Raw genomic sequence first — 23,974 nt, 5'->3', positions numbered from 1 at the left:
GCCGCCAAGTGATGCGAAACTTCAGAAATCGACTACAAATGTGTATCACCAATGAAGGCCACCATCTGGACGATATCCTGTTTTGAATAGCATATACCATGGCTTTTTTGTTAACCTGAGTAAACAAGAGACATACCAACTGTATGCAATACTAGTAACTTTATTCCATCTAGTCTTCTTGCTGTGTATATGGGTATAAATTGTTAATTTACAGGTCCACACATCAAAGACACAAATTGATTTACATAAGAAAGCTTCTAGTAACATGCACAAATATACACATATACAAGTTTGACAGAACAGGGTTTGGGGGGCTGGACACCATAGTAGCTGTTAAGTGCCATCGTTCGTTCTCTCTTATCAGTCTGCAAGGGATCTAAAATAGGCTAACTGGATATTTCCTTAATGGGATTAATGTCTGGAAGTCTGTATAGAATTATCCCCCCTCCTGCCATCACTTTATTGCAAATATCGTCTGGTTCTTCTGTTAAGGAAACTTTTGCATGTAGGATTGAAACCTCATCAGAGCCCCTATTATATAAGCCAACTTAATATTTTAGTTTAATGGTCTTCTAAAAATGTTGAACTGTGTGAACCTTGTTATAGCAACAGAGAATGATCATATAGCTCAGTGGTTCCCAAACATTTTTGTATCACGGCACCCTAGAGCATAACAATTTTTTTTCATGGCTCCCTTAGGCCAAAAGTTTCTTATTGAGAAACTTAGAAAAACATATTAAATTAAGTAAATTGTGTTTATATGTCATCCTTGGGTTGAATTATGTGGTGAGGGACAAGATTTGCTTCTGTTTGTCCACATATTTTATGATTGACAGCCACCAGCACTGGTTTTGCCTATCACAATGACCATAAATAATTTGAATTGGTTATGGACCACCAACCGAGGGCACCCCAGGGTGCCACGGCACACAGTTTGAAAACCACAGCAAAGGAGGAGCAGGAACAACTGTTGGTGGTGTAGAACCCCCCCCCCCCCCTCCCCGATATATATTAAAAAAAAAAATAGCTTTCTTGAAATTACTGCATGTTCAAGAAAAACAGGAAATGTTATCCTTTTACATATTAAAATTGAAAGGACGCCCAGATGCGCTACAGTTGTTCCAATGTTGGTTACGTGCATGCTTCTTTCACTGCTAGGTATGATCTTTCCCGTCACAAATGCTATTGTGTTTTTCATCTTCATTGATCCAATATTCACCAAAATCAACTGAGGAACACAATTTTCCAAGAAGTGTCTTTTGTTATCAGAGTCTGTACATCAGCCACTTTGCATGCTGCGATCTGGGCACTGGTAGATGCACATGTAAATGTCTGAAAAAAACCTCTTAGACAGGGCATCCATCTTTGTGAAGTCCACAGCACTGAATTCTTCCTCAGACATAGACAGATAGTCTCCCAGTTGTGGGCAGGTGCGAACCACAGGAACATTTGTACCAATTTCATTACCTAAGGTAAAACAGAGTATTGAAAATTCACAATGGGAGCTTGTTATTTTGCCTTCTACATAAAAAGGTGAAAGAGACTATAATAAAGAAAAATAAATCTCTTGCATTATAGGCATTTGTAAATAAAATTAAAAAAATTTAATAAAAAGGCAATCCTCGCAGGTAGATGCAGTAGATTCTCTACCCTTTTGACTCCTGTTCAAGGGAAATACAGATGGCAATCTAATAATAACCTCAGTTTGGGAGAGTGTATTGAGCATTTATGACACTGTTTTAGGGGGGTATTCAATTAGGGACGTTTTTTCGCCTAGGCATAAAAACTGCTCTTTTCGCTATTTTTTAGGGCAAATGGGGATTCGTCCTATTAAATAACAGGGACTTTTTTTTGCCTAGGCGAAAAATTCAGCAGGAGCGAAAAACATGTGGATCCACGTGTTTTCGCATTGGCAAATATGCGTGCCTTTTTCGCCAATTTTGAGGCATTTTCATCAATGCCTTTTCACACAAAAAAAAAGAAGTGAAAAGACAGTGAGGAAAATGCATTAAAAACAAGCGAAAACGGCCCGCAACTGAATATGCAGGGGGTTATTTCAATAGCTCTGAAATTGTCAGAGCTGCTTAATTACCCCCCTTAGACTCTTCTAGATTGGTCAGCCAAAGCAAGTAACTGCACATTGGCCATGTTAGACTGCAGGTGGGCAGATTTAAAATGTGCAGATTTGGGAGGGGCGTGCCAAAAATAAATGTATTTGCACCCCTTGCAGTGCAACACAATTTGTTCAGGAGCACAGAATCAGATCCAATGCGTTTGGCCTGAAGTCATAGCCCACTAAACTAATTAATATAGGTGGTAAGCTTTAAAGAAAAAAAAAAACTTGACCAGAAATGTTTAATTTTTTTATTTTATTTTATTCACTACCGATTGCTCACTTCAAATTCCCATAATTCTCACTATAGGCAGCCGCAAGTTACTTTCTGGATGTGTGGTAAGACCGCTGAACATACTGTGGCTGATGCAGGGTAGATGCCTGTTTGAAGAGTGTATCTTCCTTGTTTGTACACAGTGGGCCTAATTCAAGGTTGATCGCAAAAGCAAAATCTTCCTCTAATAGGCAAAACCATGTTGCACTGCAGGTGCCGCAGATATAGGGGGGTAATTCAGAGTTGACCGCAGCAGCAAATTTGTTAGCAGTTGGGAAAACCATGTGCACTGCAGGTGGGGCAGATATAGCATTTGCAGAGAGAGTTAGATTTGGGTGGGTTATTTTGTTTCTGTGCAGAGTAAATATTGGCTGCTTTATTTTTACACTGCAATTTAGATTTCAGTTTGAACACACCCCACCCAAACCTAACTCTCTCTGCACGTTATATCTGCCCCCCTGCAGTGCACATGGTTTTGCCCAACAAATTTGCTGCTGCGATCAACTCTGAATTAGGCCCATAATGTGCAGAGAGAGTTAGATTTGGGTGGGGTGTGTTCAAACTGAAATCTAAATTGCAGTGTAAAAATAAAGCAGCCAGCATTTACCCTGCACAGAAACAATATGACCCACCCAAACCTAACTCTCTCTGCAGAGCCGGCCATAGGCAAACTAGGCAATTGCCTAGGGCATTTGATATGCCTAGGGGCATCAGCAGCTTCTGCTGATTAAAATTATATGTGGTATGCCTATATTCTGTGTGTAGCATTTTATATGCAGATACAGCCACAGTCTCACACAGTATATTGGGGGTAATTCTGAGTTGATCGCAGCAGGAACTTTGTTAGCAGTTGGCCAAAACCATGTGCACTGCAGGGAAGGCAGATATAACATGTGCAGAGAGAGTTAGATTTGAGTGGGTTATTTTATTTCTGTGCAGGGTAAATACTGGCTGCTTTATTTTTACACTGCAAATTAGATTGCAGATTGAACACACCACACCCAAATCTAACTCTCTCTGCACATGTTAAATCTGCCTCCCCTGCAGTGCACATGGTTTTTCCCAACTTCTAACAAAATTCCTGCTGCAATCAACTTGGAATTACCCCCATGGGCATGCTGCATATCAGTTTGATCAGCAGAAGCTGCTTGTTCATCCTAGCCACATAGCAATGCAAATAAGATGCATATTCATTAAAAAAAGGTGCCCGACATTAGCATTGAGGCAAGATTTATGAGGACACATCTGTATCCAAGCAGAGGCAGAGGTCACAGTGTTAGTGGCAGTGTGAGTGCTGTGTGCATGTGAGTGGGTTGGTTGTGCAGTAGTGTTCGGAATATGTGTAAGGAGCATTATGTGTGTAAAAATGCATTAATAATGTGCAACATATGTGTAAAGGGGCACTATGTGTGTCATTATGTGTATAAGGGCATTAATAATGTGCGGCATATGTGTAAGGGACATTATGTGTTAAAGGGCATTAATAAAGGTTGTCCTAATGTGTAAGGTGCATTATGTTTATAAGGACACTAATAATGTGTCTCATATGTGTAAGGGGCATTACTGTGTGGAATTGTGTATAAATGCATTACTAATGTGTGGCATTATGTGTATAAGGTGCTCTACTATGTGGTGTTGCATATAGAAAGGGCACTACTGTGTCGTCTAATGTGAATAAAGAGCAATAGCGTGTGGTGTAATGGGAATAAGGAGCAATTCAGTGTGATGTAATGTGAATAAGGGGCTCTACTGTGAGGAGTAACATTTATAAGGTAAAGTGATACTACTGTGTGATGTAATATGAATTATGGACACTATCGCATGATCAAATGTGAATAAAGTTGCAGTACTGTGTGGCGTAATTGGAATTGGGGTTACTATTGTGTGGCCATGCACCTTGCCAGCAAAAACACACTCCTTTTTGGGCTGTGCGCCAAATGTGCGCACTGTTCCTATTTAAAATATAGGTGGTACAAACACTAAAATAAGGACTGCTATGGGTGAGGGGTGATGGTGCTGGGAAAGAGGTGCAAGGTCAGAGGCGGTACCAGCGGTGGTGCTAGGGGGCACCAGCCAAAATCTAGGGCATCATATTGGTTAGGGCCGGCTCTGTCTCTCTGCAGTGCACATGGTTTTGCCCATTAGAGGGAGATTTAGCTTTTCCAATCAACCTTGAATTAGGCCCAGTGCATTCTCTGGAACAAGCATATGCATTCAGGGGCACCGACAGGTGTGGCAGGCCCAGGAAATCTGAGGGGGAGGTGGTCAATGCAGGGAGGTGTGGTCAGTCTCCCTCGTCTAAAAATATTTTAAAATAAACTTTCTGGAGGTTGGGGCGCTGGGCTAGCCTATGTGAAGGCATTGGGGGGAGCAACAGGCCCGGGACCAAGTAAACAGTACCTGCTCTCCGCCCCTCTTGGCACCACTGTATGCATGTGCGGGCATCTCCAGGTACATAATCCCCGATAAGCAGCCCTCAAAGCCGGCGATAACACATGGGTCTGGATACTTTTCCTGGATCCCATGTGTTATTGCACGAAAATGGGACATTTTTCCCCCAAAAAAAACAGGACTTAAGTGAATAGCCCGATAATGATCACTGGGGGAAAAAACGCAAAAAAAGGCTGTTTTTTTTTGTTTTGTTTTTTTTTTGTTTGTGGGGGGGGGGGGGGGGGGGACAGTGAAAAATGGTTGGGGCTAACTGAATATCCCTCAGTAAATAGGCAGATCTAGTTGCTCAACAAGACTGACTGAATTTAATGTATGTCAAACTTAGCTATAGAAGGGCACTGTGGTTTGGGTAACTACAGTTCTTACCGGCATACACTGTGTGTGAGGTGACGTTGATGGGGTTTTATATCAAATTGGTATTAGAGTGGCATTTAAAGAAATCTGAAGGGTATTTTCAGTTCTAAGGCCATGTAGTGTATTTTTTCTTTGCCTGTATTTATTGTTTTAACTTAAAGAGTAAAAAAAGCTATCTTTTAAGTTAGGGGGCCTGAAAAATGGCTCTTGAAGTGTATTAAGTTGCCATTCAAGGCTTCGATAATAAAAGCCTTGTTGAAAAGTAAACAAACAGAATGCATTCCGGAATGATGGAGCATTGTAAAGATTTTGTGATGGGGCATGTACATACAACTAATTTAAAGGTGTATGAAGACAGAAGCCTCCTTTAAGTATACTCTGGTCTGTAGCAAACACCACAGATATCTGTGTTACTTACCTATTTTTCCCGCCATGCTGTCAAAGAACACCCAGGAGTTTTTGCCTGGTCCATATTTAACAAATGAGACAAAGTGACTGGTTTTTATGCAGAGAACTGCCAGCAACTCAAGTTTTTGTCTTGGGACTGCACCACTATTTTGTATTTCCAGTCTAGTAGGCCTGTGATCATGCATTTGTTTGTTTGAATGAACCTGTGAATGCAAAAACAGGCAAAGTATGAGAACCTACCTTACAGACAGAGGAAGTATGTCTGGTACATATTACAAGGGTAAATATCCACAAACCATTGCTACTTTCCCATAATGCTTCATATTATTATTATTATTATTATTATTATTATTATTATTATTATTATTATGATTATTATTATTATTATTATTATTATTATTATCCTTTATATGGCGCCACAAGGGATCTGCAGAGCCCAAGTACAGAGCACATAAACAAAATAATCAAAACAGGAAAATAGTGACTTACAGTTGAAGACATTATAGGACACCTACAGGGTCTATACACATAGCTACAGCAGTAGATGATACTGACAAAAGTATCAGGGTGGCAGAAAACCATGGGACTTGGTGCCGTTGAAGATAGTTTAAGTTAGCGAAGGATAAGCACATGAGGGTTGAAGACCCTGCTCGTGAGAGCTTACATTCTAAATGGATGGGCAGACAGACAGGGGAGACACAGATGGGGTAGACAGTGAGCATGGAACAGTAGGGTTAGAATGAGATTAGGCTGGGTTTGGTAAAGAAGTGGATCTTAAGAGCCCATTTGTAGTTCTGTAGAGAAGTGGAGAATTCCAAAGAAAGGGAGTAGCAAATGAAAAATCCTGAAGGTAGGAGTGGGAGGAAGTAATCAGTAGGCAAGAGAGGCGGCGTGGGAGTGTAGAGAGAGATAAGGTCAGAGATGTAAATGGGAGAGGAGTGGGTGGGGGATTTGTAAGTGAGTGTGAGAAGCTTGAAATGGATTCTGAAGGGGAAGGAAAGCCAGTGATGGGCTTTTAGGGGAGGGGAGGTGGACGTAGTGCTTTTGGTGAGGAAGATGAGCCGGGCTGCAGCGTTGAGGATAGATTGGAGTGGAGAGAGGCATTTGTCAGGGATGCCAAGTAGTCCAGTCTGGAGATGACCAGTGAGTGGATAATGGTCTTAGTAGCATCCTGGGTGAGAAAGGGTCTGATCCTGGAAATATTTTGTAGATGAAAATGGCAGGTTTGCGAGAGGTGCACCACACCTATTTGCACCACATAAATTTAAGGTACAGTGTGACGTCTATATGAGTGGGAGAATGTCATCTTTAAATCAGTGATAACAATTGCCCACTAACTGATATAATTAGTATTTTTTGTGGTTTACTTTGTATATGTTTATTCCCAAGTTTAGTTAATGTTGACTGGGTGGATATGTCCACAGTTTCCTTTACTCTGCTATAATCAGTAGGCTGATATTGAATTGCAGCATCAATTGTGCTGGCCACTGCTCACCTGTTTCTCGCAAAGTTGGCAGAACTGGCGAATGTGTCCATCAGTGGTAAGTGGGTCTGCTAGGCACTGAGCACATTCATAATCGGCAGGACTCAGGCAGAGGCAACAAACACGGCTTCCTGCAGACAAACATATATAGAGATCACATTTATATTGTGACAAGAGGACAGAGTAAAATGCCCTATGTACCACACAGGAACCTATTTTATGTATTTACTAGCTGGAGTACCGGGCGTTGCCCGGGATTTTAAGAATGTCTGCTTATGAAAATAAGTTTAAATATTAAACACACAGTATAAATAACATTGTAGATAGCTGTGCTTCGCTATGGGATGAGGATGATAAATTAGAATGATAGTTGTTCATTAATTTATGTTGGTTGGAGATCTAGTCTATAGGCATATCTTGCTTCCCTGACGCACTTTGTGTAGTGGCCAGTCCCCTTTTTGGTCCGCCAAGGGACCCTGCTCTTCCCACTATACAACTTTCAGTCTGTGGCTTCCTGCTTCCTCCATTCCCTTCCTCACATCATGTCAGTGCCCCTGTGAAATTATCGATTTTTTTACAGTTTCTTATATAGCGCAGCACATTATGTATCTCCTGATATACTCTGTGCTGCTGGGGGTCCGTGCTACTTCCACTATATAACTCTCAGTGTGTGGGTTTGTGCTACCTGTCCTGCATTCCCCTCCTCACATCATGTCACTGGCCCTGTCACATGCAGCCCTGTCATCACTGACATATCATGCATGTCCTGATATAGTCTGTGCTGCTGGCCCACCCCTAGGGGTGCTAGTGGTGTGTTAGCCCCACAGTGTTTGTTCCCAGAGTGTAAGTCATATGTGTAGCAAGTTTGGTGTAAATTGCTCCAGGCATTACAGAGTTATGCTGTCTGCTGGTAAAAAAAAACCCTGTGCTGCTGCCTCACCCCTAGGGGTGCTAGGGGTGCCTTACCCCCACAGTGTTTGTTCCCAGCTTGTAAGTCATATGTGTACCAAGTTTGGTGTAAATTGCTCCAGGCCTTCCACAGTTATGCTGTCTGCTGACATACTCTGTGCTGCTGTCCCACCCCTAGGGGTGCTTGGGGTGTCTGACCCCCACAGTGTATGTTTCCAGAGTGAAAGTCATATATGTACCAAGTTTGTTGTAAATTGCTGCAGGCATTCCAGAGTTATGCTGTCTGCTGAAATACTCCGTGCTGCTGCCTCACCCCTAGGGGTGCTAGAGGTGTCTTTTCCCCACAGTGTTTGTTCCCAGATTGTAAGGCATATGTGTACCAATTTTTTAGTACATTGCTCCAGCAATTCCGGAGTTATGCTTTCTCCTGATATACTCTGTGCTGCTGCCCCCCCCCCCCCCCTCTAGGGGTGCCAGGGATTTCTAATTGTTTTAGTTGCCCCAGCCGTGTTTTAATAGGCTCGTATGTAAAATTTCACGATCTTCGCTTGTAAACTGTGGATTTGTATAGAATGACAGAAGGACAAATTTTCGCTTTTATATAGTAGATTATGCTCCAATGTTTCTCTTATCTATTCAGTTCATTTGTCTATACTAGGATGCTCTACCAGCACAATATGTAAAATCTTGAGTCTGACTATTTGTTTTCCTGTATTAGCTTTTCTATATCCATTTGCATAATTTTCTTTACAATAATAATTACTTGTGTATAGCATATTAGAGATGTCCAGTTCAAGGGAAGGAAAGATATAAGGAAACATCTTAAACTTCTTTCCAAATCTCGGCATCTGAAGGATAAGGCAGCAAGGAACCTAAAAGGAGACAGGATGCATGAGATGGCGGCACAGACAGGTGTAAGCTACATGTCACAGGGTTAGATAGAGGGTACATAATGGCCTGTTGCTAATGTGACTTATACCCCTTTCAGACATGCTCCAAATTCCCGGGATTTTGCACATGAACGCGCACCAACCCGGGAATTTGGTATGTCTGAAAGGCACTGACCCGGGAACGTGATCCGGGTCGCCAACCCTGCAATTGACCTGGGTTTTTCCCGGGACTTGAGTCCCGGGAAGACGACCTGACTTAGGTCTGAAAGGTGCGACCCGGGAATTTGCTCCCAGGTCGCACCTGATTGGCGGGGCAGGCTGGAGGCCGGAGTGAAGAGGGGGCGTGCGCCGGCTGCTGTAGTCCATGCTGCTGTAAGTAGCTGAAGCAGCCGGCGCAGCCAAAAAACAGAGAGGCGGCCTGTTGGAGTGAGTGAGAGTGTGTGTGTGTGCATGCGTATGAATTTGGCATGTGTGTGTATATGACATGTATGTGTGTTTGAGTGTGACATGTTTATGTGTAAGACGTGTGTAAATGTACGAGTGTGATGTGTGTGTGTGTGTGTGTGTGTGTAAGACGCGACATGAGATTAGCCTGGTCTGACCTGGCTGCCAGGGCAGACAAGGCTTATGTCTGAAAGGGGTCGACCCGGGAATTTCCCAGGTCTCAGGTTTAGTGTGAAAAGGGGGTCCCAGCAAAAACCCGGGATTTTTCAGAGGTGAAAATCCCGGGTCTGAAGCAGAGAAATTCCCGGGTCCTATGTCTGAAAGGAATATTAATGACACATAGGGACTGGAAAGAGGAAGGTATAGAGCCATTTTTAAATACCACGATAACAACCCATGCCCACAGTGGGATCCAGGCTTTAGGTCAACAGCACTTAGGTCAACACTCATTAGGTCGACCACTATTGGTCGACATGCATTAGGTTGACACATGAAAAGGTTGACATGAGTTTTTCACATTTGTTTTTCTTCATTGTTTGAACTTTATCATACTTTACGGTCCACGTGGACTACGATTGGGAATAGTAACCTGTGCTGAGCACAGCGAGGCACCTTGCCCGAAGCTCGCTTGCCATGCAAGGGGACATGGTACACTAATTGGGGTTCCCAGTCACTTTACAAAGAAAAGGACACAATTTAAAAAACAACAACTCATGTCGACCTAATGACCATGTCGACCTATTTCAGGTGTCAACCTAGTCACTGTCGACCAATAGGTCGAACTAATTACTATCGACCCTATGATCCACATCCCTTACAGCAGTGATTTTCAACCTTTTTTTACTCGCGGCACACCGAACAAAATGTTCAAATTGCCAAGGCGCACCATCAGTTCCCCACAGAAAAAAAACAAAAAACAAACATTGGCCCTCACAGTAAAAAACAACAACACACATACTGTACATTGGCCTACACAGAAAAAAACAATCAATCACATTGCTCCCCACATAAATCATGTTGCTCCCTACATAAATCCTATTGCTCCCCACATAAATCAATCACATTGCTCCCCACATAAATCATGTTGCTCACACACAAATCAATCACAATTCTCCCCACATAAATCCTATTGCTTGCTCATGAATTATTCACATTATTCCCCCCCATAAATCCATAAATCCTTATTCTCCCCACATAAATCTTATTGTTCCCCACCTGAGAAATAAAATAACAAATATTAGTCCCTACCGGTCAGCTGTCCTCCTCCCTGTCTCTCAGTGGCGGGGGTTGTTCATAGTGGAGTGCTGCGAATACTGAGCAGCGGGCGGTCGGGCAGGTGTGGAAGTGGGTGGGCAAGGAAAGCTGTGTATGCAGGCAGGAACTGGAAGATGTGTATGCAGACGGTAGGCAGGCTGGGTGGCGAGACGCAGCGTCCGTGACCTATGATATCACACCGCCGCGTCTTCAAGGCATAGGTCACGGTCGGAGCACGACTGATCCTCTAAGAAGAGCCCGAGCCAATAGTTCACTCTGAAGGTGCAGGAAGCTGCTCTGGCTCCGCGGCACACCTTGCAACTGGTCGCGGCACACTAGTGTGCCACGGCACACTGGTTGAAAAAGCCTGCCCTACAGTATGTAACGATGTCCTTGGTAACCACTAACTAGGTAGATCTTTCTACTATATATATATATATATATATATATATATATATATATATATATATATATAGTAACTTTAAAAAGCAATTTTTAAAGAACCAATCAGGCGCAATATAGTATTATAGTTATAATATTCTGGATTAGAAATATTTCTCTATAAAGGACAAGTAAAGCTGCTCCCAACAAAATAATCTGCAATTATTTAAATTATACAAAAATATAATACATAGAGCGCTATTTTGTCATATATAGATAGAAATGTATTCGTTTCAACAGTTACTATTATAATGTCATAATACATATATATAAACATTGGATAGGTGAAGTAACAGATGTGTAGATCCACCGCTGACGATCTAAATCATGGGTCTTCAACCTGCGACCCTCCAGCTGCTGTGGAACTACACATCCCAGCATGCCCTGCCTCAGTTTTAGCATACCTTAATAGCAAAACTGTGGCAGGGCATGCTGGGATGTGTAGTTTCACAGCAGCTGGAGGGCCACAGGATGAAGACCCATGATCTAAATGAAGTACCCAGATGAGTTAACAGGTAAATGTTTGGAGTCTCATATTAACAGGAGCTGAAGCTCTTGCGTTATGCTAAATATATACCGTATATATGTATTTACTGCTATGTGCAATGTTCCAGACTGATGCCGTTTTTAAAATACATATATATTTAGTTATAATATTTATTTGATGGTTATTTGCACTTATTGCTAATAATAGCAAAAACAAAACAAAATAATCCTTTTAAAACCATCTTAATATAAAGGATTAAAACTTGTATTTCTGGATAGGGTAATCACCAGGTGAATCTCTAATTAAAGAGATCACACCTGTGTTATAATTAGTAGCTGTTTCATGATTGAATACTTGTTATTTAAATACCTGTCCTTGTGAACATTGAGAATACCTTCTGAGGAAACCGCATATTTTTTTTGGGTGTGGTTCATCAAATCGACAGTGTCTAGGTCGACAATGTTTAGGTCGACCACTATAGGTCGACAGTCACTAGGTCGACATGGATGGAAGGTCGACAGGGTTTCTAGGTCGACATGTGATAGGTCGACAGGTCTAAAGGTCGACATGAGGATATATTTTTTTTTTTGTCGTTTTCTTCGTAGAGTGACCGGGATCCCAAATTAGTGCACCGCGTCCCCTCGCATGGCTCTCTTCGCTCGCCATGCTTCGGGCATGGTGCCTTCGCTCCGCTACCGCTTCGCTCGGCACACTTTACCGTTCCAATCGTAGTCCACGTGGATCGTTAAGTATGAAAAAAATCAAAAAAAAAAATGTGAAAAACTCATGTTGACCTTTAGACCTGTCGACCTAGCACATGTCAACCTAGAAACCCTGTCGACCTTCCATCCATGTCGACCTAGTGACTGTCGACCTATAGTGGTCGACCTAAACATTGTCGACCTAGACACTGTCGATCTTCAGACCGGATCCCTTTTTTTTTTAGCGGAGAAACGCGTCATGGTTCTCCTATTCATCTATTTCTGATGTGCTGATCCTGACCGCTATACCCATTGCTGTGCTAAGCAAATACTAACTTTACAGCCGACAATGGAGCTCCACTACAGTTTGTGAGTCTTTCACTACCCAAGCACTGCACTGGTTCCTAGTAGCCCGTCTCACACAGTAGCCGGTAAAACGGAGCCGTTTAAAGAAGCCTCTGTAAGGAGCCGTCATCAGCTGCTGCCTCTACGCTGCTATTGTGCCGGACAGCCAGCCCTCTATAGGAGCTGTTAAACTGAGCTTTTCTAAGGAGCCTCAATAAGGAGACACCATCAGCCGCAAACACCAGCTGCCAGTCCGTATAAGGAGCCGCTGTATAGAGCAGATATTTGAAGCCGCTGTATCAAGCCAGTATCAGCTGCGTCCTCCCTTACTCTCACCGACGGGACTCATCCCTCTGCAGCCACACAACTTATAACACTATAGACTGCAACTTAACGTGAAAGCTTCACGGAGCGGTGAGTTAAGGTGATAGCATAACGCAAGAGCTTCAGCGCCTGTTAATATGAGACTCCATACAGTTACCTGTTAACTCATCTGGGTACTTCATTTAGATCGCCAGCGGTGGATCTACACATCTGTTACTTTTTTTAATTAATTTTTAGATATTTTTTTAGGAATTCACCTATCCAATGTTTATATATATATATATATATATATATATATATATATATATATATAAAATGAAATTATAATAGTAACTGTTGCTACTAATAAATTTCTATCTATATATGACAAAATAGCGCTCTCTATGTATTATATATTTAGAGCTTTCTTTTACTTTGAATTCTCCAGTCAGTGATGCCTGGAATATTCCACATTTGGGGTAAGGGGTGGGTACAATTCAGGAACAGCCCTCTTTATTTACCAACTTATGACATAAATGTTAGTGTATAGCATAAGTTCATAGAATTTTACAGCCCATCTAGTCTACATCACACACTGGGGTTAGTTGTAGTTGGCAGCCAATTATACCAGTATATTTTTGGATTGTGTGAGGAAACTGGAGTGCCCGGAGGAAACCCACGCAAGTACGGGGAGAATATACAAGAGCCACAGAGTTAGGACCATGGTGGGAATCAAACCCATGACCTCAGTGCTGTGAGGCAGCGATGCTAACCATTACACCATCCGTACTGCCCTATGTTGGAAAATGCAATAAGTTTGCTTCCTGGTTTTTACTGGAGAAATATTGCTATTGAGTACCAAGTACATGGAGTTCAGTATAGTGACATCTGGAGAAGGGTTGGGGTTAATACTTTGGAAAGTGATATCACCTGGTTAAACTTGAGGTCTTCATATGATCGAAATGATCTTTCCATCAGTGTCTGGATACTGGGAACTTTTGCTGTTCCCTCTCTCTCCACAATGATTTGATAGCTGTTACTTTCCTGAATCTTATTATTACACCTGTGGAATGGAGAAATAATAACACTTTCAGTAATTTGTCATATTTTTACAATCAATGATGGTATCACTTTCTTTGCTATCCACTGTTATTTGTCTGATTTACACCACATTGTGATTCATGTAGAAGGATTCAAGGTACTGCACACAGTATTTCTATTAACTCTGCCAATTTGTGACAGCACTGAATATGACAGTTACCAACACTGCAATCAGTCTGGAATCAATTATCCAATTATTGTACAGTCTGCATTAAAATCACTTTACTCTCTCAGGCTTCTTTCTCCCCCAAGCACACTCTCTCTCTCTCTCTCTCTCTTTCTTTACCCAACTTTTTCCTTTCTCACCTAAAGGGGGGTACACATTAGAGAGATGTGTGCTGAGCAATCTATCACAGACCGCTCAGCACACATCTCCCCCCTACTCAGCACAGCGCGATGTGTGCTGAGCGAGGGGGGAAGCCGCTCACTTCACACAGCACTGAAGTGAGCGGCTCGCTTGATTGAGCCTGCATGCAGGCTCAATCTAGCACTGGCGATAACGATGCCTGGGGCCGCGCATCGCTATCGCTGGGGGGCATACACACGAGAAATCTGTGCTTAAAATCTAAGCAATCTAGTCAGATTGCTTAGATTTTAAGCAGGGACCTCTCCGTGTGTACCCCCCTTTAGATTCTTTCTCAACCAAGCTATCTCTCTCTCCTCACCACCGCGTGCTCTCTCTTCTGCCCCAAGCTCTATTTTCCCACAATCTCTCCCCTCACCACCACCAACAAAGCTCTCCCTCTTCTGCCTCAAACATCTCTCTCCACCACGCACTTTCCTTTCTCTTCCTAGCTCTCTTTTTTTCATCTAAGCTCTTTTTAATTTCTCCTAACTCTCTCCTTTTTCTCCCTAGCTCTTTCTTTCTCCACCAAGTTCTCTCATTTCCATAGCGCTCTCTTTTCCCGCAAGCTCTCTCCTTTCTCCTCCTGTCTCTCTGGGGCAGATGTATTAACCAGGAGAAGGGATAAAGAAGTGATAAAGTATTGATAAGTGCACGGTGAATAACGCACCAGCCAAACATTACAGATTTGAAAATTGACAGTTAGGAGCCGATTGGCTGGTGCGTTATCACCTTGCACTTATCACTGCTTTATCACTTCTTTATCCCTTCTCCAGGCTTAATACAACTGCCCCTCGCTCTCTCTTCACCCCAGTTGTCTTTTCCTTACAACCAGCCCCAAGCTCACATTTTATAACCTTGCTGCCAGTCAGCTAGCATGTGCCTGTTCACAGCACATCTTTAGCTCCACAGTCAGATACTACAAGGCTATACCATGTGGATCAATCAGATCATCACATGATCAATCAGATGCATGTTCTCTGATTGAATAGCATGGTATGCCATGCACACACCATGCCTCCGAATCAGACTAGAGTTGGAGAACACAGTGTCCTCTCTGATTGGTCCTTATGATGCAATGGGCTGTCCTGGTGGTAATTCTTCTCTGCAATAAGTTTGCTGAACTAGAGCATGGTTGTTATAGAATGGCGGTAAACTAGAGGTAGACGCAAAGAGGCAAATTTAAAAAATAAGAATGGTGGTAGTTACGCCTCTGATCCAAGCATGCCCAGAGTCCATGGGTTCTCAACCACTACTGGAATATTAATCTATCCAGACAGATACAGGAAAACAAGAAGCAAAAAAAAAGCAGTTACTGTATAGAGAGAGCTGTGAAATTTAGGAAACGTTACCTGATTTTTAAAAGTGGCTCTACTGCTAGCACTTCATGTAGTAATGCACTTAGGAATTCTTCAGGATCTGAGAGAAAGAGTCTGAGATTAATGGCAAGATAATGTGTACAAAGGTGATACGTCTCCCATTAAATGCAAAATGTATAGTCTGAGCTGTCCATAAGATAATGATTGACAAACCTTTTTCTTCTGTAACAAATGTATCACATCGCAGCAGTTTTCGGAGCTTCATGACATTGGCAGCATGTACAAATCCAGTCCTGTAATGTGACAAGATACATGACATGTAGTAAGGCTCTCACATCTCCCAAACGGGTATTGCTGATCATAGACATGATTGTAGTGTCATAAGTCTCACTCCAAGATACTAACAGGTTTTTAGTGAGGTAAAATGTCTTATTCTTAGTGTAACGCCTTCAGGACTGGGGGTATTTCACACCTTTATGTCCACATGTCATTTCACATTTTTGCTATGTCTAACTAAAACTGTTTCGTGTAACTGCGCTGGGTACCCTAGGATAGCTTGTTTTGAACAGATAAGTCTGCTCACTGAATTGTATTGTGAAATATTTTTTTTTATATATAATTGATTTATTAAGTACATTGTACTACAGAAAATATTAATTTTCACTTTTCCCAAATCAGTGCAGATACATTGCTAATAGGACACAGAGATGCACCTTTCAGCAATGTAATAAATAGCATTCATTGTCTCAGTATAAATCTCTAACTGTACTCGAGATAGCCTACAGTACAAGCCAGCCGTAACAATGACTTAGACTTGTGTGCCGAGCACAAGCTCACCGTCTCAGTGGGTTCACGATGTCTTGCCTCAGGATACGTTGTACTTTGGCATCACAGATATCTGGAGAACGCAAGATGTGATCCAGAACAGAGGAGAAGGCAAACAGGCTATCGGAAGGATAAGAGATATGTTAGAATACAAATGTTCATTCTTGGGCAGATTCTGTATGTCAATGTGAATCTTTTTGGCTTTACCTGAAAATGGTGGTATCCAGATAGCAGGAGTTGTAGTGCCCCTGAATGCCTTTTCTCAATCCAACCATCTGCTCTAGAACATCACATTCACGCACAGGAGGGTGGTCTTTTAATATGTCCTCAAGGACACTGTGAATGTCTGTGGATGCACACAAATGTCAAATTCTTAGCAGCTAACTAATTCACAATTTAATCCTACCTAATAATGTAACATTATATCTGTTAATATGAGTGATTATTTTACTTTATTTATATTAAACCAACAAACATTCTAGTGCTGATTGTGAGTCGGATACAAACGTATCCGTGTCTGCGTCTATTGGCTGGCACCAGTCTGCGACTTCATACAAATGCTGCTACAAAGTCGTTCCCTGGTGTACACCCATGCATATGAATGTGCAAAGACTGAGCCACCCACTTTCAGTATCCGGAGACGCTAAAATACCGATTGGTGCGTTTTTTGGTGCACCATCAGTAACACCACTGAAACTTGCATCAGTCCTATGGCAGGTGCATTTTTTCCTATGTGAGCAGTTGAGCATCGGTGTACGCAACCACATTCACCAACATACCCGCAACACTCCCATAACATGCCGATAAGGCAGACTATCCCTGTGTGTGCACTAAACTACCTTCCTGTCATCGCCTAGGAACACCCACTACATTTCCCATAGACTTATCCATGTGTGTGCATCTGAAATCCCAACTGTGACTGTGTACGGACACAATCGCTCCGCATGCACAGTTTGACTTCGATGAATGCACAGTTGCAAAACAATTGCTCCAATGCGTGTGTTTAACATGGTGCCACCAGCGTATGTCTAACAGCTGCCACTGGTGGGTAGATTTATAGACACATTAATCCCCTCTTCTATCTTCTCCCATAGTGCTATTAGAACAGGATGTGTACATATCACCTTGAATTCTTTTGGGAGGTAAATATAATAAAACAGTAATAAGAATCTATTCTTAAAAGCTCTGAATATAAATAAATTAAGAATATCAATATGGAAAAAATAATACTGCAAATCGAAGATCCTGGAACCAACACAAGTAATACAGACCCTCTGAGCCCACTCTTAATATGTTAAATAACTTCCAGACAAGGGCGTAGCTACCACAGGTGCAGGGAGTGCAGCCGCTATGGGGCCCACCTTCCCTGTCAAAGTTACACGTGTTACATACATTTTTCTAATATGTCTCAGAAAATCAACTAGGGCACTATTATGGGGCATAGAATTGACAACTGCTGCGGAGAGATGTGTCTCTAGAATTATTATGACAGGGGCCCCTTCAAAATGTTGCTATGGGGCCCTCAAAGTTCTGGCTACGCCCCTGCTTCCATATATGCATATAGCTATGAAGGCTGTATTTACCAATTTACTGTGGTTAAACAACTGATACAGCGATAGTATGAACAACAAATAAATATTAAATATCTTCCTAGGTGCTTGACAACAACAAAAAACATTCAAAGAGTTGCCTAACGTGTATGACTGCCACCACACAATTTAGCGAGAAATGAAGAGTGGATTAGACATAATTTAAGAATATATTTATCCTTCTGAAGTGTGCAGCACATCTTATTATTGTTCAAGCAAGAAATGACTTCATAGAAGTAGGCCACAAAGTAGACAGGGTAGTAAATATTTTCAGTATAATACATACGTAAAATTAGTTATTGTGCAGGCCAGTAACAGTAATAACAGACATAAATTTAGTAAATATGTAATTAGTGATAATTATCCCTCAAACACGTGTGTGGTCTCTTACAGGGAAAAATACAGGTTTCATGGCATGACATGACACAATCGGATCAGATTCCGGGATTGCTTACATTGACGTGCGTTCTGCGCACGATTGCATCACGGTAATTGCTGTACGGATCAACTGGGACACATTCATGTTACGTCAAAGATCTTGCACCTTTTCCAAAATATTAGTTTACCACTATATACAGTATATGTTTACAATATCCAAAAATGCCCAGACCTTTAAAACTACTTTTCTACACATCCCCTTAAATACTGTAATTGAATGTATTTAAACCCTCACCTTCTTCATCCAACCTGGGTCCCAATTCCCTGTAGTGAGGATGGTGCTCTACACTAGAGCTCACAGCCAGCACTTCACCAACATCTACTTTTAACAATGGGGTGACATTATTGCAGCATTCGCCATCCTGTAAAATAGTAACACATCTTGAAAACAATTGTCATTCAAAATACTTATTGACCATAAGTGTTTTGCTTAATCTACCAAGGTAATCAGCAGACCTAAACTTGAGCAAGTTGAAAAAGGATTGATTTTAGTTACACTGTATCTAATGCATAAACCCAATTTCCCATAATTGTATCTTAGATAGCCTAATTTTTGGTATAATGCATGCAGAAAAACAATAGCAAAGGAATACTATTAAAAATTCCAATATAGCAATCATCAGTTCTGTAATTCAGGGATTCCCAACCATGGTCCTCAAGGCACACTGACAGTCCAAGTTTTAAGGATAGCCATACCTGAGCACAGGTGACTTAATAAGTACCTCAGTTAATTTGATTTAACCATCTGTGCTCAAGCATGACTACCACTAAAACCTGGACTGGTGTGCCTTGAGAACCGAGGTTGGGAAACACTGCTGTAATAGGAAAACATTATTTTCAAATAATATTTTAAGGGACTGAAAATGTATAATCCTATATTAAAATATGTATTTATTGAGCAGTGCATTACTTTAGACACACAACCACCCACATAAATCCTATATAACAAAAGGCTAATGTTGCTTCTCACCTCTATGGGGGGAATTCAAGTGTTTTGTGTACCGGCAGCCACTACATGGCACCCGATGGAGCAATACCAGTGTTGCACTGCTCAGCGCACACAGCCACCGACGCTGCCATTACTGTTATTTTGTTCCGTCATTTTGATGGGCTGGTAACTAGTGTAGAAATATTTTACTTGATCAACTGTAGTGCACTAATATATTTGTTTCACAGGTGTGCACTTAGATTTGCTGACAAGGATGACAGCATCTGTGAGGACACAAAAATCTGTACTACCGGATTAGAGAAGTAGGGCACTCCAGGGGCGTTCCTTAATATATGGTAGATTTCCACAAATGCATAAACAGGATTTTGTTCTGCAGAATGAGATTGTTTAAATAAATAAAATAGTGGAATAGGTGCATTTAGGGGTATATTCAATACCTGTCGGATCCCAACAGGTCAGTATTCAGTGCCGCGGTCAAACCCGACAGGTTTGGCCCGTTCCCGACACTGCCAATCCGACTTTTTTTAAAGTCAGATTGACATTGCCGGAAACAGGGCTAAAACCTGTTGGGTTTGGCTGCGCTTCCAACAATACATGCGGCTCGGCGTCTAAAGCCGCCGATCTCTGTGTATTCCGACAAGTCGGATTTCCCAACTTGTCGCAAAAAACAGTGCCCTAATGAATAGGTCGGAACCCCTTCCGACCTAAATCTGTCGGAAGCTGCCATCTTTACGACAAGACGGCAGTTTCCGACACTTATTGAATACAGCCCTTAGGAGAGAAATCTTGTTTTATAACATAGTGGTTCACAGTTTTTCTACTGGACTTTCTAATAAGTTTATATTCTTTTTGTTATAATAGAATCCTCTAACTAGGAAACAGTACCTAAGTCTATTTTACCTACATGAACTTCTCAGAGGGATCTGCAACAAGTGCACTATTCCTATTAGGAATCATTATAATCTAAGGACTTTTTTGAACCAATACAAATTATTAATTATTTCAGTTTGCTTACCAGCGATTCTCCAGGTCTATTAACAATTATATTGGACATATAGATGAACATTTAAGATATAATACCTTTTACATTTAGGTCTGTCTATGTCATTTTTTTATTATATGTTTTTAGCAGAAGTAAAAAAAAATGTTTCATTGATATTAATAAAAGTTTGAATTTTCTGATTAGATGCAAACCTGTATACCAGCGCTCTTCATTTTTTATTTTTCTTTCTGTAGAGGACTGGCTGGTCCTCATTAGAACTGCTGCACACCTTATTGGTTACTTTCTGAGGTTTGCACCCTTGATTTATAGCTCCAAGTAGAAGGCCACATTGGGGGCTGAGGTTCCAGCTTGTCCTAACCTTTCAATAGGAGACATTTTGCAGCTTCCATTCCCAAGTTCTGTTACAATTAATTCACACATTTAACACATAAATATAAGTTGACTCACCAAGAGTTCCACCTCAATAAGTAACTTTGTAAGCTCACATAGTCCTGATTTTTCAGTCAGCTCCCAGATAGCATTGACCACACCCACTGCAGCATAGCCTTGGTATCGCAATCTGACAACATCACTAATCTGTAACCCACATACTGCCAGAAACAGCTTTTCATTGGCCATCAGATTAAGACGCTTTTGAGTTGATCCAATCCCATACAAGAAGGCTGATTCTCTTCTCCCAAGCACTCGTAATGCATTCCTCCTCACTGAAACTTCTGGACGGGATGGGAGATCCAGAATACGACCACGGGTCTGCTCCCTGTCTAGGAAAACTCCTATAGATCCAGAGGCAACTTTGTGTCGGCCAGTCATAAACTCTCTTACAACAATAAATGGCTTCCGAGAAGTAGATGTGGAATTCATGCTGGTCATTTTGGAACCTGTAACTATAGTAAATATGATAAATGTTATTATTTTACAAACAAACAAGACACAATAACCAGTATAAACATAAGTGGAGTATTTATCAAAGCATGGGACGAGATTGAAGATATAAAGCTCTAACCAATCAGCTTCTAACTCTCATTTTAAAAATGACAGGAACTAATTGGTTAGTGCTTTATTTCTCTCTCTCCATGCTTTGATAAATACTTCCCTAAAGTGGGGTACGCACGGGGAGATGTGTGCTGAGCAATCCATCACAGAATGCTCAGTAGACATCTCCCCCCCCCCCCACGCTCAGCACACAGCACATGTGTGCTGAGCAATAGGGGGGCGGGGGGGGGGCAGGGACGCTCACTTCACCCAGCGGTGAAATTAGCGATCTGACTAGATTGTGCCTGCATGCAGACCAATCTAGTATCGGCCATAGCGATGTGCTGGGCTGCGCATCGCTACCACTGTGTAGTAATGTATGCTTAATTTCTAGTCAGATTGCTTAGAAATCAAGCAAAAATCGCTACGTGTGTATCCCACCTTTAGACTGTTTTGGGCTAAAATAACCCTGTTCTACTTTTTTCTGATGTAATCTAGTTAGTGAACTATAATGAAATCTAATTAGTTTCAAAAGTGTGGGGTTTTTTTTCAGTGTAAAATAAATGTATTGTGTATTTATGTGAATTTTGGTGTTCTTTCTTTCTTTCTTTCTAGTCTTCTAGTGTAAGCTATGACTTATGTTTATGTATACATATTTTAAGTCCATTGTACAATTGGGAGGGTGTGTTTATAGTAAGATATGTCGGTAAGTACTGACAGTTAACGATTACTTTAAGACAAACTGTAATTGTACAATAGACAGCAAAAACAGTGGTGGAGTATTTCAAATAGGAAATATTAATTATATCTAAAATGAGAGAATAATTGGAATTATGCATGTGCAAGTGTTTTGTATAGAGCAACAACATGGGTTTTAACCATATAGCTATTAGTAAGACCATCTACATTATTTGTATCTTTGTTTTAGCCATTTTGTCTACCCATGGGTCATTAAGGTACCCAATTTCACTAAAAATAAGCAGTAAGTCAGGCTGTATTGTCTAAGACAGCTAAATTTATTGATTTTTTTTTGTGTGGTTTTAGTACAGATTTGCACCATTTAGAAATGTTCATAAATAACTCTCCCTGTATTTCTTATATCAAAAATTAGATTGTTACTTAGCTCTATTGAATACAGAAAAATATGAAAGAAAACTGTTTCAACATAACTGTAAAAAAATCGTATGTACTATATAAACTTGTCATTTCAGTTATTAATAATTATCTCTAATTATTAGAACAAACGTAAAATACTTTAAGTTGTAAACAATTAGTATTAACTGCCGATTTTATGGCAGCACAATCACACATGTATTTACTTGTTGGGCACTGATGCACTTTTACAATCTCCCATCTTCCCACTGCCTCCTCTACTTCTGTTCATCCATTGTGTCAAACTGAATTATTCTATTTTACAGAATTACACCACATCAACAAGTCCCAATCATCCCCATACTGCGTGTTCTCTGTAACTCACCTGGCAAGACTGGTCCTCTGCTATCACTGTCTGTCATCAGTGCTCCAGAGAAGCTGTATTTATGCTCCAGCAATGACAGGCTGTAACTTGTGGGATCCACCCTTCAATACTCAGCAACGTGGCCACTACTAGGAGGCTGTGCTATTCAATGGCATAACTTAGCCACCTAATTATGAGAGAGGAGAATGAAAAAATGTAAATATACAAATAGACAGACATCAGATATGGTCCAAATTTACAGGGGCAAAAATGATGGAGACAAATGTTAAAAAGCAAAAAAGAACCAAACAAACAACAACAAAAAAAAAGTTTTACCAATAATGTAAACAACCATTGTCAAGTATCAATTTTGGGTATGCTTAAAAAGGTAGTCTTTGTTGAATTCCATTATGCTTTCTGTAGTTGAAAGTGTGCTGTACATACAGGGCCTTATTCCCAATCAGAGTCAGGCACTTTGAAATCTATTCAGTCAGTGGCATACACAAACCTCGAGCTGTGACGCCTTCCCCTTTGATGTGACTCCCTCGTACCTGTGTTGGATGCCGATGCGACTAGTTTGTGACTGAGGGCATGATTTCTGACATTTTCACAAATCGCAGTACCCAATAAAAAGCACATTAATCTGAGTACACACTGGGGGTAATTCCAAGTTGATCGCAGCAGGATTTTTTTTAGCAGTTGGGCAAAACCATGTGCACTGCAGGGGAGGCAGATATAACATGTGCAGAGAGAGTTAGATTTGGGTGTGATGTGTTCAATCTGCAATCTAATTTGCAGTGTAAAAATAAAGCAGACAGTATTTACCCTGCACAGAAATAAAATAACCCACCCAAATCTAACTCTCTCTGCACATGTTATATCTGCCTCCCCTGCAGTGCACATGGTTTTGCCCAACTGCTAAAAAAAATCCTGCTGCGATCAACTTGGAATTACCCCCACTATACGATCTATTATCCAGTAGATTGTTCCAACATCGCATAGTGTGTACCCCCAACCCATTGTTCCCGGCCGTCGTTCATTGAATGGTCCCACCGGATGTGCTGCACATCCACTGGGATGATTCCATGGCCGACGCAGTGTAGTAACATACATACAGCGAAT

At 41.3% G+C, this 23,974-nt stretch overlaps 2 protein-coding genes across 2 annotated transcripts in view; one reads left to right on the top strand and one right to left on the bottom strand.

Annotated features, from left to right (window-relative positions):
• The window catches only part of GGT7 (gamma-glutamyltransferase 7), a 198,515-nt gene that overhangs the window by 9,282 nt on the left and 165,259 nt on the right, over positions 1-23,974 (top strand). The window lies entirely within an intron of this gene.
• On the bottom strand, positions 179-23,035 carry LOC135057846 (ubiquitin carboxyl-terminal hydrolase CYLD-like). Its single transcript, XM_063963585.1, has 12 exons — positions 22,874-23,035; positions 20,872-21,308; positions 18,708-18,834; positions 16,653-16,791; positions 16,458-16,565; positions 15,834-15,913; positions 15,654-15,720; positions 13,788-13,920; positions 8,756-8,864; positions 7,096-7,214; positions 5,611-5,803; positions 179-1,467 (listed from the first exon to the last, which is right to left on the bottom strand). The coding sequence occupies exons 1-12, from the start codon at positions 22,908-22,910 to the stop codon at positions 1,280-1,282; spliced, it is 1,737 nt and encodes a 578-aa protein (XP_063819655.1). The 5' UTR covers positions 22,911-23,035; the 3' UTR covers positions 179-1,279.

This window comes from Pseudophryne corroboree, chromosome 3 (genome assembly GCF_028390025.1).
Source record: "Pseudophryne corroboree isolate aPseCor3 chromosome 3, aPseCor3.hap2, whole genome shotgun sequence".
NCBI classification, from domain to species: Eukaryota; Metazoa; Chordata; class Amphibia; order Anura; family Myobatrachidae; genus Pseudophryne; species Pseudophryne corroboree.
This window is presented reverse-complemented; position numbering and strand designations above follow the sequence as displayed.

Bases quoted from the DNA above. Each gene is read 5' to 3' on its own strand.
- LOC135057846 (XM_063963585.1), bottom strand. From the start codon at position 22,910: ATGACAGACAGTGATAGCAGAGGACCAGTCTTGCCAG. The intron at 21,309-22,873 runs GTGAGTTACAGA...TATTTACTATAG, and splicing joins CAGAGGACCAGTCTTGCCAG to TTACAGGTTCCAAAATGACC. The intron at 16,566-16,652 runs GTAAAGCCAAAA...TCCTTCCGATAG, and splicing joins CTGGATACCACCATTTTCAG to CCTGTTTGCCTTCTCCTCTG.